The sequence below is a fragment of the Alligator mississippiensis genome, chromosome 4 (genome assembly GCF_030867095.1).
Source record: "Alligator mississippiensis isolate rAllMis1 chromosome 4, rAllMis1, whole genome shotgun sequence".
Taxonomy (NCBI): Eukaryota; Metazoa; Chordata; order Crocodylia; family Alligatoridae; genus Alligator; species Alligator mississippiensis.
The window spans coordinates 142,057,390-142,075,026 of NC_081827.1; the positions used below are offsets into that span (position 1 = coordinate 142,057,390).

The 17,637-nt window shown below is 46.4% G+C and overlaps 1 protein-coding gene across 3 annotated transcripts in view; it reads right to left on the reverse strand.

The window, feature by feature from the left end:
- GALNT8 (polypeptide N-acetylgalactosaminyltransferase 8) overlaps positions 1-13,200 on the reverse strand; it is a 54,300-nt gene extending 41,100 nt beyond the window's left edge. For 2 of the 3 annotated variants that reach the window (XM_019482195.2, XM_006273555.4), the window contains exon 1: positions 3,759-4,191. In XM_019482195.2, the coding sequence (XP_019337740.1) occupies positions 3,759-3,972 (214 nt within the window). In that variant the 5' untranslated portion in view covers positions 3,973-4,191. Of the gene's footprint in view, positions 1-3,758; positions 4,192-12,697 lie in introns of those variants that run through there. The other variant, XM_059726699.1, reaches the window with a different exon arrangement.
- Between the last annotated feature and the right edge of the window lie 4,437 nt (positions 13,201-17,637).

Here is a 17,637-nt window from a genome sequence, read left to right on the forward strand (position 1 = left end):
GGGGCTCTGGCCCATTCTAGTCAAGCTGTGCATTGACTGTGCAATTAAAGTCCCTGCCTAGGAAGAGAAGCTCATCACTATCAGCTGTGCTCTGCAAAAATATAGCTGGAGTCTCAAAGAAGACAGTGCATTCTCATCCAGCAGTGGGCGCATAGATGTTAATAAGGAGGAGGTGATGTTGCTTATGCAAAATCTATAATGCTGCATCCCTGGACTGGAGTGCAGCACCACTGCTGCAGCCTTAGTGAACAGCACAAACATCTTGGGCTCCGGAAACCATTCTAGACTTGGTCTGGTCTAGAAACTCAATAAAGCATTCAACAGAGTAATCAGCTGAGGGAGGTTCCTCAGAAGCAGGAATAGTTCCACTTCCCCTATTGAGAGGGGCACCTTAGCTGAATCAGGGGACACCACCTCCAAAGGCAGGACTTCTGTCAACTCATCTGCAGAGGCAGAATCAAAATCAGGCACCAGGAGCCACTGAGCCCCAAGGGAATCACTTGCACTCCCACCAGGACTCTCAGCATCAGGCCCTGTAGGAGCAGCATTCTCCAAAGGGGCCTGGAGTGGGGCAGGCATCAGTCCCTGATCTCTTGGGTAGGGTGCTCTTGTGGGCTGGGCACTCTTGCTCCCATTTGCAGCTCCCAAAGGGTCCTAACTCTGTATCAACCTTGTCAGGCTCAAGAAGCTGAGATTTTGGGGGGGGAGGGCGGGGCTGTCAGACTCCCCCACCACCTCCCCTACCTCCAAGTCACCCCCAAGTACTACAGGGTCGGGGGGGGATACCGAGAAGGCAGGAAGAGAGGGAGGGCCCTGCTCACTAAACTCAGCTCCCCTCGAAGTGGTGGGGAGGTCTTGAGGGGATACCAAGGCCTTTTTAGAAGATCCTTTTTTTCTGGGACTTGCCCTTCACAGCAGGAAGGGCCAAATCCTCCCCTGAGGGGGGAGAAAGTGGGGGAGGGGAGCACCACCACAGAGCTAGCAGACTCTGATGAAACGGGGAGTGACTGGGAGGAAGGCCCTTCCCCACCACCTGATGGAGCTGCCGCACCAGATGTGGATGAGCCACCACTGGGCACAGCTGCAGGAGACTGGCGCAGCTGGCTTCTTCCTCAGGCACTGGGTAGCAAGAGGAGGAGAGAAAGGTGGCCAAAGTAGCAGGGAAGGGAAGAAAAAACAATAAGTAGCAGAGCAGCTGCTGTGAGGGAGGGAAAACAAAATACAATCTGAGGGAGGGGGAGGGAAGTGCAGGGGGAGACAAGTACTGCAGGAGAAAGGTCTGAGAAAAGCAGCGGGGGGAAGGCAGGAAAAAGTAATAAAAAGTAGGGGACTACAGTGAGAAAGGGGTCAGATTGTCTGGGGGAGAGAAAACAAAGCAAGAAAAGGAGAAAGTCTCACAAAACAGAGAGAAGCGCTCAGAGCTCTGACCAAATATACCTGTTGGTGGCCATAAAAGCAGACAGACAGACAGACAGACAGAAGTTTTGTGCATGTCTTATTTAAGTTTTTATCTGAACAAAACAGCACACCAGGGAGAATTCTTTGCTCAAGTGCAGCACACAGAAACAAAAGTCAGTCCTAAATACACATTGCATATACCCTAGTTTGAATGTTGAATGCTACATGATTTCTACCCAGGACCTGTCATTTTTCTAGCACAGGGGCAAATGGTAGCGATCACTAGCTGCATGGTTGGGATAGATTTAGACAAGAAAAAGCTATTCCATACTATTCTGTCCTTATTTGGATGTTCTTATTCCATGCTATGGTCAGCTTACTCCATTTGACTTAACCTACACAAAGTTCACATGAAATACGCATGAAATAAGAGTGCCCACATGGGGAACTACTGCACAAGACCTATTCCAGGAAGACCTCTCTGTACAAATAAATAAGCCCACCGTCCAGAGGCCTCTCCTGATAGCAAATACCTACATGTTCTTTTTCATAGGGCTAATCATGTGCTGCTGCCATTACTTCTGGACCCCCTTGCTATATAATAGCTAGCAGTTAGAGCACTTGCTCAAGAAATGAGAGGCTCACATTCAGTTCCACCCCCTCAGCTTACAGGGGTTCAAATCCACATCTCCCAACTGTTTCATAGCTACTCGTGCTCAGTTCAGTATCTGAAAGAGCCATTCCTTTAATTGATTTTTAATTCTGGTGTTTATCTGAAGAAGGAGAAGGCCTCTAACAATGAGTAGGGAATGCAGCCCCTGTGCTTTCTTCCATTTGAAGAGAGAATAAATAAAATAAACAGCTTTTTTAAGATGCTGAGACAAACACATCTGTCATTGTTCATTACTCTTTAGATCGGGGTCCAGAGATGGGAAAAACAACAGGTGGCCATGTAAAGAAGGATGACATGTAGACTCAATCCAGTTGGTAATAGCAACGAGGGCATTGGACTGTTGTTGTAATCACTGGGTCTTTGGAATCGTGGGTGGAGAACACCTGCTGATCCACTTCAGCTCTTCCAAAGAGACAAGTGAACCGGCTGCTGTCAGCTCTGGATGACAGCATCATACCTAGATACCTGGTGGCTCTAGGTGAACTTTTAGTATTGGGCCCCCCTTCACCAGAGATAATGATAATAATAATTTAAAAGTTACTATTTTTAGGCCCCCTTTTTGTCTTGGCCCTAGGCGGCTGTCCAGTTTGCTCATGCCTGTGTCTGGCCCTGCTAGATGATAAATACATTGTCTACTTCCCCCTTTCCAATATGTACCCATTAGGCTCTCAATCGCAGAACGAGCAACATGGTGATGAATGTAATGAGAGCCCGCACTGCCTTTGCTGCATCGGCTCCCTCGCCACAGATGCCCCTTCCGTGGAGCTGAACGAGTCTAGCAAAAATAAGGCCCAAAAACCTGACCCTGTAGCCCTTATTTAAGTGACTTCATTGGGACAGCTGGCCATGCTCATTCTAGAATAAATGAATGAATTCCTAAAGCAGGTGATATTCTGTATCCCAAATCCTCCTGACTCTAGGGTGGCTAGCCCTTCAAAGTCCTGGTTTCTTCCCACATGACTGTTCTCATTTACAGGCTTCTTGCCTCCCTTTATACTTTCGGAGATGAAAAGTGGGCTTTCATTCAGACCTCAGTTCATTCTGCCTGTTAGCAGATGTGAAAAGGTAAGCCACCCACCTGGCCAGTAGTACTGCCACGGTCTACTAGTACTGGATACGATAAGGACAAAGACGGACTGATCACAGTCTTCTATATACAAGTTGTTTGTGTACCATGGCACAAAAAACTGGGGAACCAAGTTTCCCAAAGAATCCTTCCATTCCAAACAGGTACGTTTTGCAAGATTCATTTTTAGAACAATAGTTTTCATGTGAAATTGACCTGCCAGCTTGACCAACTCTTCCAGATGTTTATCATTTGATCTTAAACTCTCCGCTCTAAAGCTTCAGATCTTAACTTGCTTCCAGTATTTATAGATATAAACCTCAAATGATTTAACCCAATCAACACTAGGAGGTTTCAGGAAAACATCCAAAAAGCAAAAGTAGGTAAAGATAGGCATGCTTAGGAGACTGTCTCATAGATATGACAAAGAACTCATCACATCCTTTCCAATGCTGAAGAAAAAATAAATAAAAGTGCCCAGACAAGTCCCAAGAAACAAAACAAAGCAAAGAAGCCCCAAACCATGAATCAATTTTAAAAAGCTAGAAAGTTCCGACAAAGCAGAATAACTTAGAGATGCGTTTCTAGCAAAGATAAATGTTTTGAATATACTTTACTTACAGATGTTGCGAATATATGTCTCCAAATGGTCCAGTCTCTCAATTACTGCATTTTCTTGGTTAAACGATCGAGAATGAACCTCTAAGTATCCCTGTCTCTCCTTTCTCAGCTCTTGTATTACGTTCTTCACATAAGTCACAAGAAAGACATTCACAAAGGAGACCAGAAGCAGTGCAATTGGTGTGAGTCCTGGAAACCTTCTGCGTGACACCATCGTATCTTGCTATATAAAAAAAAATATCCCTGGCCTGGGTTGTAATTATGGTTCCAGATGTGTGCAAGTCACTGATTCCCCATGCAAGAGTCTCAAGCAAGCCTCTTTAAAGCACATACAGAAATCATTCATGCAGAATAACTTCTCTGAACTTGAATGAGTCAAGGAGCAAGCAGGCAGTGACAACACTTATTACCTCAAAGGAATGGGCGTGTTCAGCTTTTTCCCTCAACAGTATATGAGCTACCCATTAGTGGGAAAGTATGCAGCTGGAACAAACTTCCCTTTTAACCTAAAGGGTTTGATTGTTCTCCTGTGGTGCCTGCAGCAGAACATGTTTGTAAGAATTTCTAATGTAGCACATGCTCAAGCACACAAGCACGCACACGAAAAATACCTGTAAGGAAATCCTTCACTGCCAGACTGTCTGTCAGTGAAGGATTTGCTTACAGTTTTTTTTTCTGTGTGTGTGTCTGTGTGCTTGTGTATGAGTTGCCTAATGAAATTTGTCTGGCTATGCACATGAAACAGTAGAATCATAGTTATTGTGTTCCTGGTTAGAGCCATCTCTATAAAACTGCAGAAAAGCAAATGGTTTGAGAAAGTTTAGCATTTTAGGGAGCTTAACAAAAGGAAGCATCCACTCAAGATTATCAGCTTGAGGAGATGCAGGGGCCATGTCTACACAAAACACTGAACACACAGTTGTTAGACACATTACTATGCAGCGGCATATGGCTTTTTTGTGACACTGACTGCACCCAAGACTCCTGCACATTAGCGTTGCTTCACAGTTTCTGCCACACAACACTACTGCGCAGTATTCTTGGGCTACTGTGCAGTCAGCATCTTGTGTAAACATGGCTTGGTTCTACTGTAAGGTTCTTATTGGAGCTCAGAGGCATAACAGATTCTTAGGGAGCAAACACAAACAAGAGAGACTCTTCTATCTGTGCTAGGAAAGGCAACTGTAGCCACTTTTGTTTTCCTTTGTCAAGATGTAGAGGTTGTTACTATGATGTTTTGCTTTTGGATTAGACTAATGTACTGAATGCTACAAGGAGCCACATCTTGAGAACTTCCAGCAGCTGGGCTTACAGTGCAAGGAAGCTGCTGGCCCATTAAGCCCAGCTTTACACACAGTACATGTTACACTGAGAAGAAAGGTATATGAGTCCAGACAGAGTCTGCCTTACATTAATGTGACTATGCAGCTCCCATTGGCTGAATGAGCATCAGAATTAGTTAGCTTGGTCATCTGTAATAGGATGACCTCTATGTACTAGAACCTGTAAAGGAAGAGGTACAAGGGACAGATCAGTCTATACAAACCCTATATATATACTCTACCCCTTAGCATTTACACTGCCACTGAGATGAAAGATACTGGATTAGATGGATCTCTGGCATGGCACCTCTTATAGTTTCATAGTAGGTAGGGTCAGAAGGGACCTAAGCAGATCATCTAGTCCGACCCCCTGCCATGGGCAGGAAAGGATGCTGGGGTCAAATGACCCCAGCTAGGTGTCTATCTAGCCTCCTTCTGAAGACCCCCAGGGTAGGAGTGAGCACCACTTCCCTTGGAAGTTGGTTCCAGCTCCTAGCCACCCTGACAGTGAAGTAGTGCCCCCTCATATCTAGCCTGAATCTACTCTCAGTCAACTTACAGCCGTTGTTCCTTGTTATCCCCGGTAGTGCTTGGGGGAACAGGGACTCTCCCATGGCCTGCTGGTCCCCCTTGGCAAGTTTATAGGCGGCCACCAGATCCCCTCTCAGCCTTCTTTTGTGGAGACTGACCAGGTTCAGGTCCCGTAGCCTCTCCTCGTAGGGCCTGCCCTGCTGCCCCCAATCATGTGAGTGGCCCTTCTCTGGACCCTCTCAATGCTGGCCAGTTCCCTACGCACTCTGGGGTGGAGATCATCAGGACCTGCTGATTTGAACACATCTAGTCCCTCCAGAACTTCCCTGACCAGGTCCTCACTGACTCTGGGCCTGGCTGTGCCTCCCCTGGGTCCATCCGGTATCCCAGTGGGGCAGATCTCCCTGTCCCTGCTCAGAAAAATGGAAGCAAAGAATCTGTTAAAGAGATTAGCATTGTTGCCTGGTGCTACCACCAGATTACCAAGCATGTCCTGCAGAGGCCCCACATTATTTGGTACCTTCTTTTTACCCCCCATGTATTTATGTTAAGATATTTATATGCTTCTGTAGTACTTTTGAGGGCACTGAAGGAGAGACATGTCCTACTCAAGCCCCTCCCCAACTCTCACTCCATATATACCAAACTCAGAAATTACCTATGAAGGTAATCTCCTCTCACAACCTTTCTGTAACACCCTGGAGGGACATAGCTTGAGGGTGGCAACAGGGAACACACTTAGTGTGACTCCATCACTGCATCCCCTCCAGCTTGACACAGATGAGCAATGGGTGGGTAGGGCTGTGAACCTCAGGAGTACCATCAGGAGCACTGCCAAAGCTTAACAGACATACCCTCAGTGACACTGCATTGATTTATTAGATAATGATTACCATAATGGAACAAATATTTACAGCAGCATATAAAATTAAATGGAAAGGCAACTGACATAGCAATGCTGTGCTGATCTTGCACAGCTCTTAGAATGCTGTGATATAGTTACTACTTTTAATGCCTACAATTTATCAGGGCCAATATCTACCATCCTAATTACATATATTGTCAGCCTGTGTACTAGATCACTAGGGCTAGGTACAGCCAGTCAAAAAGCCTAAGGCTGAATTGATTCAGTCTTTGCAGGTTAGTCCAAGCTGCACAGATTAAATTGACACAGAAGTGAACAGACATCTACCTTTGATACAGGAAATGTAACCACATGCCTGCAGTGGCTCAGGCCAGAAGCCCGGGAGTACTAAAGCACAGCTCTCTTCCTGTGTTTATTTCCTCTTCCTGCTGCCCCAAGGTCTCTAAGATTTGCAGACCAGAATTACAGTACCATGACTCTGCAGGGCTGCTCACCATTTCCTCTTTCTGCTTCCAGGTACATCTAGGACTTGTAGTCCACAGTTGCAGCCAGCAGTAAGTTTGAGTGAGGGAAGCAGTGTTTAACACCCCTCCTTGGCCTCTGGCCCCAGGCCACAGCTAGGGTTTGCCTGGGGGGTGCAATCCCCCTCTCCCTTACAGACTGGGCTACATCCCCAGCCAGGTTTGCTCCCCCCACTCTCCTCTTGTCAAACAGCCCTCACTGCTCCAGTTAATGAACAGAGGAGTGGGGCCAGCCCTGCTCCCTGAAGCAGACAGTATAGCCCAGTGCTGCAAAGTATGCTGGGATGCTGAGGGACTCTGATTTAACTTGAACTGGGAAGGGGTCTGGGACAGAAGTTTCATAAATTGGTTTGATCCAAATCAGTTAAGTCTGGTAGTACATTCAAGCAGGTTTATCTTTAACCAGTTTCAGCCATTTTGAAACTGGTTTATCTGCACTGAGCTTCTGTTCATAGATTCATAGATTCATAGATGTTAGGGTCGGAAGGGACCTCAATAGATCATCGAGTCCGACCCCCTGCATAGGCAGGAAAGCGTGCTGGGTTTAGATGACCCCAGCTAGATGCCTATCTAACCTCCTCTTGAAGACCCCCAGGGTAGGGGAGAGCACCACCTCCCTTGGGAGCCCATTCCAGACCTTGGCCACTCTAACTGTGAAGAAGTTCTTCCTAATGTCCAGTCTAAATCTGCTCTCTGCTAGCTTGTGGCCATTGTTTCTTGTAACCCCCAGGAGCGCCTTGGTGACTAAAGCCTCACCAATTCCCTTCTACGCCCCCGTGATGAACTTATAGGCAGCCACAAGGTCGCCTCTCAACCTTCTCTTGAGGAGGCTGAAGAGGTCCAGGTGCCCCAGTCTCTCCTCATAGGGCTTGGCCTGCAAGCCCTTAACCATACATGTGGTCCTTCTCTGGACCCTCTCCAGGTTATCCACATCCCTCTTGAAGTGCGGCGCCCAAAATTGCACGCAGTACTCCAACTGCGGTCTGACCAGTGCCCGATAGAGGGGAAATATCACCTCCTTGGATCTGTTCGTCATGCATCTGCTGATGCACGATAAAGTGGCATTAACTTTTCTGATGACTTCGTCACACTGAAGACTCATGTTCATCTTGGAGTCCACTAGGACTCCAAGATCCCTTTCCGCTTCTGTGCCACCCAGCAGGTCATTTCCTAGGCTGTAGGTGTGCTGGACATTTTTCCTCCCTAGGTGCAGCACTTTGCATTTCTCCTTGTTGAATTGCATTCTGTTGTTTTCTGCCCATATGTCCAACCTGTCCAGGTCTGCTTGTAGTTGTTCCCTGCTCTCCGGTGTGTCCACTTCTCCCCACAGTTTTGTGTCATCCGCAAACTTGGACAGAGTACACTTCACTCCCACGTCCAAGTCGCTGATGAAGACATTGAAGAGTATCGGTCCAAGGACCGAGCCCTGCGGGACCCCGCTGCCCACAACCTTCCAGGTCGATACCGACCCATCCACTATGACTCTCTGGGTACAACCCTCTCGCTAATTCGCCACCCACCGGACCGTGCAGTCATCCAAGTCACAGCCTCTTAACTTGTTCACCGGTATGGTGTGGGATACCATCGAAGGCCTTCCTGAAGTCTAAGTAAATTATGTCAACCCCTACACCTGCATCCAGGTGTTTTGTAACCTGGTCATAAAAAGAGACTAGATTAGTCAGGCATGATCTACCTGCTACGAACCCGTGCTGGTTTCCCCTCAGCATAATTTTTCCTGCTGGGCTCTCGCAATTGTGTTCTGTTACAGGTTTAAATCAGTTTCTGATCATTTAAACTAGTTTATGTGTAAATTCTGTCCCTAGTCAAGGTGTAGTATCAGCTGAGATCAGATGCACAAGCAAGCTGAGAGCACAGATAGTTGTGAGAAAAATTGCAAAGCAATTCAAGCACCTGCATTTCACTGAGATTCACTGGGGCTTTGCCTTGTTCACTAAGAGGCTTCTGAAAATTTGCACTGTGCTAGAAAATTGCTTGAATTAATTTTCTTATTAAAAGCTTCAAGTTCAAACATTATGATGGAACATGCAGCCTGGAGAAGGAAGTCAGGGCTCTTCTAATAAATCCCTAGGATGAAGTGCCATCCTTTTAAGCTGTAGATCAGTGGCCATCAACCATAGATCATCAGTGGTAGATCTCAGAGCCTCTTGAAGTCAATCCAAGGCTGGGGTGAGGGGCTGGGTGCACATGCAGGCACTTGTACACCCCAGCCCCAGCCCAGCAGGTCAGTCCATGGGAGAGAGAAGGGGCAGGGGACAGATCAAAGCCCTCATGATCAGGGACACTGCTGCAGAGGCAGGAGCAGGGGTAAGTTGAGTGGGGCCCTGGCCGGCTGGGCAGGTAGTGGGAGGATCAAGTCCAGGTGGCTTGTTCAAGGGCTCAGGGGGGATCCCAACACTGTGTGCACCTGGCAGAGGCCCTGGGGGGCACATGCCCCGCCCCATCTGTGCATGGAGGAGGCAGCTGCCATTGCGAGCTGGGCTTTGCACCCAAAGCCCAGCCCCAGCCAACCCCTCCCCCCCCTGCAGGTTCCAGGGTGCAGCGGGGAAAGGGGAAGGCAGTGCCACACTCTTCACAGTGACAGTCTGCTTTGTGGTGCACTGCACTCAGGCCAGGTGGCAACACTGGGAGCAGGGGCTATGGTGAATTTTTGGGAGCCTGCAGGCCCCCATGTAGCCCCGCTCCCAGTGCCGCCAATCGCAGTCCCGGCCTCAGTTGGCAGCCAGCCCAGCCAGCATCCAGATTCAGGGGCACACACCCCCCATGCCCTCTTGGGCTGTGTGCCCCCCTCCCCCATGGCCCCTGGACAAGCCACTTGTGGCTCCATCCCACACCTTGTCTATGCAGGGCCTGCCCCAGCTCCAGCCTCCCTCCCTCTCACACCACTACTGCAGCCACTCACAATGCCAGGTATTTGGAGAGGGCATGTGCCCCCCGGAGCCTCCACTAGGTCTATACAGTGGTGGGAGTACCTCCATACCCCTGGACAAACCACCCAGGCTCAATCCTCCCACCACTCGCCCAGCCGACCGCGGTCCCACTCAACTTACCCCTGCTCCTGCCTCTGTGGCGCTGTCCCTGATTGCAGGGGCCTCAATCTGCTCCCCACCCCTTACCCCCATCATGGAATGACCTGCTGGGCTGGGGGTGGGGTGCTCAAGTGCACCCATGCATGCTCACCCCCCCACCCCAGCTTTGGATCGACTCGGATCTACCACTGCTCTAAATGAAACAAGGTTATTTGGGGATATCTTTATTGCACCAACTGTATAGTTGGGAGACATGTTAGACAAGTTTTCAAGCACAAAGTGCCCTTCCTCAGGTCTAGACAAATGTTTAAGACTTCATTGACCAATAAATTCAGTTTTTCCCTACTACCATATGGCCTCACTTGCAATAAACAAAGGTAACTGAGGTGGAGATTTCCTCCTAAAATACCTATCTTGGTGTATAGGACCCAGATGCCTTTGACTTCTAAGACTTTTTGGAAAGCCACAGGAGAGGAGTAAGTAGAGAAAAACAAAGGAAACTGTGATTCATCTTTGTGACTTTTGATAGTTGTTCAGGATTGGTGGGTAGGCTTTGCTTGTAATCACTGGATGTATCTACATGTGGTTTTACATGCACCTAAACTTAATTCACTTTTATTTAAAGCTCATTAAGGTGATTTATGAGCTCTTTAAGGCTCATTAAGTCAATTCAAAGATAACAAGAAGTCCTTTTTTAGATACATAGGGAGTAAAAAGAAAACACCGGGTAATGTGGGGCCCCTGCAGGACACACTTGGCAATCTGGTGGTTGCACTAGATGATAAAGCTGACCTCTTTAACAAATTCTTTGCCTTCATTTTTCTGAGTAGGGACCGGGACATCCCCCCCCCCCCCCCCCCCCTCCAGATTCTGGATGGACTCAGGAGAGCCACAGCCAGGCCTAGGGCCAGAGAGGACCTAGCTAGGGAACTTCTGGTGGGGCTGGATGTGCTCAAATCAGCAGGTCCAGATGATCTCCACCCCAGGGTGCTGAGGGAATTGGCAGAGGTCATTGCGGGACCCCTGGCATGGCTTTACAAGAACTCATGGTGCTCTGGCCAGGTGCCAGAGGACTGGAAAAAGGCCAATGTGGTCTCCATTTTCAAAAAGGGGAGGAAGGAGGACCCAGGAAACTATAGGCCCATTAGTCTTACCTCGGTCCTGGGGAAGCTTTTTGAGAAAATTATCCAGGAGCACATCTGCGAGGGACCAGCAGGGGAGATTATGCTTAGGGGCAACCAACATGGGTTCATTAGGGGCACGTCCTGTCAGACCAACCTGGTGGCCTTCTACGACCAGGTCACAAAATCCTTAGATGCAGGTGTCGTGGTGGACATAGTCTTCCTGGACTTCAGGAAGGCCTTCGACACTACCTCTCACCCCATCCTCATTAAAAAATTAAGTATCTGTGGTGTTGGCACCTACACAGTCAGATGGGTCACAAATTGGCTGAGGGGCTGCACCCAGAGAGTGGTGGTGGATGGGTCATTTTGACCTGGAGAGATGTGGGCAGTGGGGTCCCCCAGATCTCGGTCCTTGGGCCCGCACTATTTAATATCTTCATCGGCGATTTGGATGAGGGGGTGAAAAGCACCTTGTTCAAGCTCACAGATGACACTAAGATGTGGAGAGAAATGAGCATGCTAGAAGAGAGGGACAGGTTACAACTAGATCTCAACAGGTTACAGAGGTGAGCGGATGAGAATAGGATGGGTTTCAATATGGACAAGTGCAAGGTGCTGCACCTAGGGAGAAAGAACCAGCAGCATACCTATAGGCTGGGGAACTCCCTTCTCATCAGCACAGAGGCAGAAAAGGATCTTGGAGTCATTATTGATCCCAAAATGAACATGGGCCAACAGTGTGGGGACGTGGTCAGGAAGGCCAACCACACCTTGTCATGCATCCACAGATGCATCACAAGCAGGTCCAAGGGGGTGATCCTCCCCCTCTATGCGACATTGGTCAGGCTGCAGTTGGAGTACTATGTCCAGTTCTGGGTGCCGCACTTCAGGAGGGATGTGGACAGCATTGAGAGGGTCCAGAGGAGGGCCACTCGCATGATTGGGGGCAGCAGGGCAGGCCCTATGAGGAGAGGCTACAGGACCTGAACCTGTTCAGCCTCCACAAGAGAAGAGTGAGAGGGGATCTGGTGGCCATCTATAAACTTACAAGGGGGGACCAGCGAGGAATAGGAGAGTCCCTTTTCCCCGAGCACTACCAGGAGTAGCTAGGAATAATGGCCACAAGTTGACTGACAGTAGGTTCAGGCTAGACATCAGGAAGCACTACTTCACAGTCAGGGCAGCTAGGATCTGGAACCCACTTCCAAGGGAAGTGGTGCTCGCTCCTACAATGGGGGTTTTCAAAAGGAGGCTAGACAATCACCTAGTTGGAGTCATTTGACCCCAGCATTCTTTCCTGCCCATGGCAGGGGGTCGGACTTGATGACCTGCTCAGGTCCCTTCCGACCCTACTAGCTATGAATCTATGACACTATATTTAGGCATGCATCCACACGCAGAGCCACTAATGTGTATTGAGGCACATTCAATTTAGGCTTGCATAACTAAGTCGTGTTTGGACACACAGATCAAATGGGGAAAAGAAATGCTCTATCTAAAATCATTTATACTCACACACACATACATACCGGCCAATCCACTGGCGCTCAGGGTCAGTCACAATGGCTAGACATAGTGCCTCTGGACACAATCTTATGAGAGGAATGCCGGCAGTTTTCTCCCGGTAGGATGTGGATGGCATACAGCGTCGTCAGGGCCCAGTCTTCACTGTCTTTTTATATACTTAGTTTAGGCAGACTGCTGTGGTACCCCCTTTCAACCCACTCAGCCAATCACTTTGTTGTCATTGAGCTGATTCTAGTCACATATCTCATGGCTTAGGTATGCAGATGGATGGATGGGTAGTTAGGAGTTACTTTAATTTGAAACATCCTGAGACAGGGAGACAAGGTGTCTGTTCTGCTTGTCGATGGTTTGTTTGTTCTTCTTATCTTCCTGCTCTCAAGGCTGCTTTCTCAGCTTGAAAAACACATTCACTCTTTCACTCATGCACAATTAATTTTTAATGCTTAACATTCTCCTCCTTGACACCCTATAATTTAGGGTATCACATATTTAGCTTGCAATGCCACACTTTAGTTATTGTAATTTTTACCTGCAATATAAAATAATAAATAATAAGGTTAATAAAATAAACACAACACGCAAAACTACTATTGGATATAACATTAAATGGAATATCCCATTGGCTGACAGTGATTAGCTGAACAGAGTTTCCCACTAACTGTGATATGTTATTTCCTTTGCTTTGGTGAAAACCTTAGTGATGTGTTTGGAGCTGGCTTACACTGTGATACAGGTTTTATACTTTTTCCCTGAATGACATTTACAGCATGTACTAATTTTGTGTGTTGTGTCATGTGTCATGCGGCAGAGAATCTCTGCTGAGATTTCTAAGTTTATTGGGTGTAAATCTATTTTTTTCAAATAGTTCATAATTGATAGTAAAGCTCTGGTTTACTATCCCTTTTTTATATACTCATTGTCGTATCCTATTATTGACAAAACATTACACAAATAAACATTAATAGCTAAATCAGTTACACTAAAATAATATTATCAGTTCATATATAACTGTTATATTCTCAAACAAACACATCTATATCCTACACATCTACTATTAGTGACTTATTATAAAGCTCATTATACAACAGGTAGTTAAGTATTATAAAATCAGGGTCAAAACAAAATTTATTTGGTTGTAACATATTCTTTATATATCTGACCCATTACTCTTGTTTCCTAGGTTATAAATTGGAAATACCTTTTGTTTAAGTGTGTTTTGGCACTTTCACCTTAAATTGCAGTGTAGTTAGATTCAATACAAAGTTTAGAAGTTGATTATAAGGGTGAAGCCATTCTTCTTTCTTGCTTAGTTTGACTATAAAGCTGTTTTTGTAATTCAATTGGAACTTGCCCATTTGCATCCTGTTTACATCCTGCATTACAATCCCCTTACTTACATCTAAATACCACATTTGACCATAAATACACAAGGACTGTGAACGCATTGCCCTGCACAATTAGAAGAACCTTAGGCAAATCAGTCTCAGTTTCCTTTGGCAGGCTGATCTAACTCCCTTATCAGTTTGGATGACAACAGGGCTAATTTTTTGTCGATACTATGATATGGTCCTGCCCATTTACATTCCAGGGCATGTGCTTTTGGAGTCTGTTTTAGGTACATAACCTGTTGCTCAATGTCTCATAGGTGAGATTCTTGTGATTGGTATTGATCCATTTCCTTTTGAGTTTTGTGTATAGCATTGGTTACTTGTTGTTTGTATTGCTTGAGCTGTTCTGGCAGCTCCTGTACCCATTTTATTACCTCAGGAGAACTAGTTTCTGGTGCCTCTGAAATCATGCCAAGTGGTAGCAGAGATATTAGTTTTCCAAACAGAATTTGATATGGCTGCAGCCCTGTACTGTTACTAGATTTGCCCATTACTTTGGGGTGTGCTCATTTATTAGGGATAGTTTCTAGGGTCTTGGTAATTCTGTCAATGTGCTGCTTGTGTTACTATACAGAGCTGTATCTCTCCCTTCTGCAAGCCCTCACCCCCAGTGGCGCTATCTTGCAGGACTCAGTTGTAATGGGACTGGGTTCCTCCAGTCACCAAATCAGTCATACACACAAACACACACAAATTAACGTGACACACCTGACCTGGCCTGGCTGATTAGCATGGACAGGCTGACACCCTCATATGCCAAGAATCAGTTCACACAGGTGAACACAATCCCTCTGAATCCGGCTGGGTGTCCAGCTGACACCCTCATGGGCCAGCATTCAGTTCATAAGGACATGTCTGAGCTAAACTGGGTCAATCAGCCTGTACAAGCTGATCCTTATGTGTTTCAAACTCAGCACATCCCAATCTTTGGCCTCTTGATGAGCAGACCCCACAGTATTTTTGGGCTTCACAGAGATCTTTAGCTTAGGTAAAAGAAGCGTTGCTGCAGAGCACAGAAGGAAAGAGAAGCAGAGAAGGAAAAATATACCCAGTTACTACCAGCTTGACTATAAAAGTTATTTTTTGCTAAGCATATGAAATATATAATGGTACTAGTAGTAATAGACATGCAAAAGAAAAACAAACACAAACAATTACAGTACTACCCTGGTTTCACTAAGTATTTGGGGAAACTTAGCTCAAGCTTAACTAATACAGTTCAGGTTCAGAAATTTATGCCTAGAGAGAAAAGAGAGAGAGAGAGCGCTGGGATCTCATCAGTCCAAGGTACTCGGGCTGCAAAGCTGACAGGCACAGTCCTTGAAGGGAGATGATCTGTTCTTCCAGCGTCCCAAGAACAACAGGGGATGGTGTCAGCACAAGAGTTTTCTTCTTTTCTTTCTTTCTTTCTGAAGCACCCGCACTTTTACAGATTTTTATACCCTCAGTTCAGCTGCTTCGAAGCATCCTCAATTGTGTAAATCATTGTCTTTTCTATTGACAAGGGGTTATCTGGTTTGGAACATCTCAAGAAACTGCTTGATAATCAGGAAACACATAAGATTAGGGAGTAACCAAATACTTGGGAGCCAGCTTGAAATTCCTATGGATATCAGATATACTGATGGGATATCTCATGGTTTCTTCAGAAACAATAGATAGCTTGCAGCATCAGGATTTTGGATTTTTACTTGTTGTGCACAAGTCTCAGCTTAGCATGACTTTTCCAGATCTTACTATAGTCTTTTAACAGACTTAAGATAATTATTGGGGTGCTCATAACCTTTTGTGGAGAGGACTCCCACCAGTCGTCTCGGGAAAAGTATGACAACACCTGTGATTAGGGCTCCAACGGGCTGGACGCTGTGATGAACCCTTAACCATTGTTCAAATGTTGCCCATACCCCCTCTGACTCAGTCTTTTGCCTCAGCATTCCCTAACCCGGCAACTGAGTTTTAGTCAATCAAGTTTAAATAGGCCTCCCATAGTGGGACCGGGGAATGTACGGCCCGAGATGCCTATTAAACTTAGAGCTGTGTGTGTGTGTCTGGGTGGGGGGGAAAGTCCTTAGTAAATCCAGATTAGAACTGGTCTGATAAATGCTGAGCTGGGTGTGTGTGAACATGGGTTGATTAACATTTGGAGCACAGACTCCCCTCATGGAGTGCTCCCCTGCTTCTCTGATCCCAGAATTCACTGCAGTCTCTGCTTCAGGCTTTCTGTTCTCCATCTCTCATGTAAATGAATGGTCATCAGGTTCCATCTCGGATGCAAATGAGACCTAGGGCAGTTGTTTCACTCTTGTCACCCTTATCTGGAGGGTCTTAGGTGTGTCTCTCACTGCATCTTAATCAGTTTCATTTATGTAGAGAAGGGGAGGGTGGGGGGTGAGTCAGACAGACTGCACCCTGTGCCAGGGTTCCCAAGAACACACAGCTGAGACGTAACAGTACCTAACCTGTTTGCACTTCAGAGTGCTGCCAAAATTAGGAGCAGCTTTTCATCCCAATTGGTTCCTGACCTGTTCACCACCTTTTAGAGTCACTTCTTAATAGTACGATTCATTCACTTTACTTGCCCTGATGCCTGTGGGTGGTAAGGTATGTATAACTGTTGCTTTATCCCTAGGGCTTGTAGAAATTATTTAAACACTAATCCTGTGAAGTGGGGATCTGAAGTGGTCTGAATCAATTATCCCTGGGTTCCAAACCTGTAAATAACTTCCATCCATAATTTTTGGCAGTAACCTCAGCAGTGTGGGTTTCATTGGAAAAGCTTCCACTCATCCACTGAAGAAGTCAACAATCATTAATAAATATTGATTTCCTCTAGCTGTCCATGGTAATTTGTTAATATAATCCATTTGAATTCTTTGCTGTGGCCCCACTATCCTCTGGAGCATAAGGGATACTTTACTCTCAGATCTTGCCCCCTCCGCAGCACACCGCAAGCAATTACGGACTCATTTTCCCATGTCCTGATGCATTTCAGCCAGTATGCTAATTCTTGAATCCTTGCAATAGTGCCTTCTATGGCTTCATGCCACAAACCGTGACAAACATTTATGATTTCTTTCCTGCATTCTGCTAGTGGATACCTTCTGACTTCCCCAGAAGCCTGATGGACTGCATATTTTCCTTGTATTTCCCATTTCAACTTAGTTTGACTGTGTTTTTGGACTACAGCTACCCGTCTTTGTGCCACCCGTCTTGAACTTTAGCAATTGCATCTGCCAACTCATTCATGTGGGCTTCTAAGGATAGAGTATGCTGGTGTGCCTTCACATGTTTAATCTTTAATGGCCCAGGATGTTTCTGTATCAATGCCCAAATGGCCTGCCAATCTTCCATTTGAGCAATCTTTTTTTCCCTCTACAGTGTGCCATACTGCTTTACTCCAATTTTTAATCCAATATATCAGTGCCTCAACACAAAAATCAGAGTCTAGATGCACCCAAATGTTGTTAGGCCATTAGGATATCTTTGAGTTAACAGCTCTTTTACTGCTCTGACCTCTGCTGCTTGTGCTGAATACTCCGGAGGCAATGCCCCCC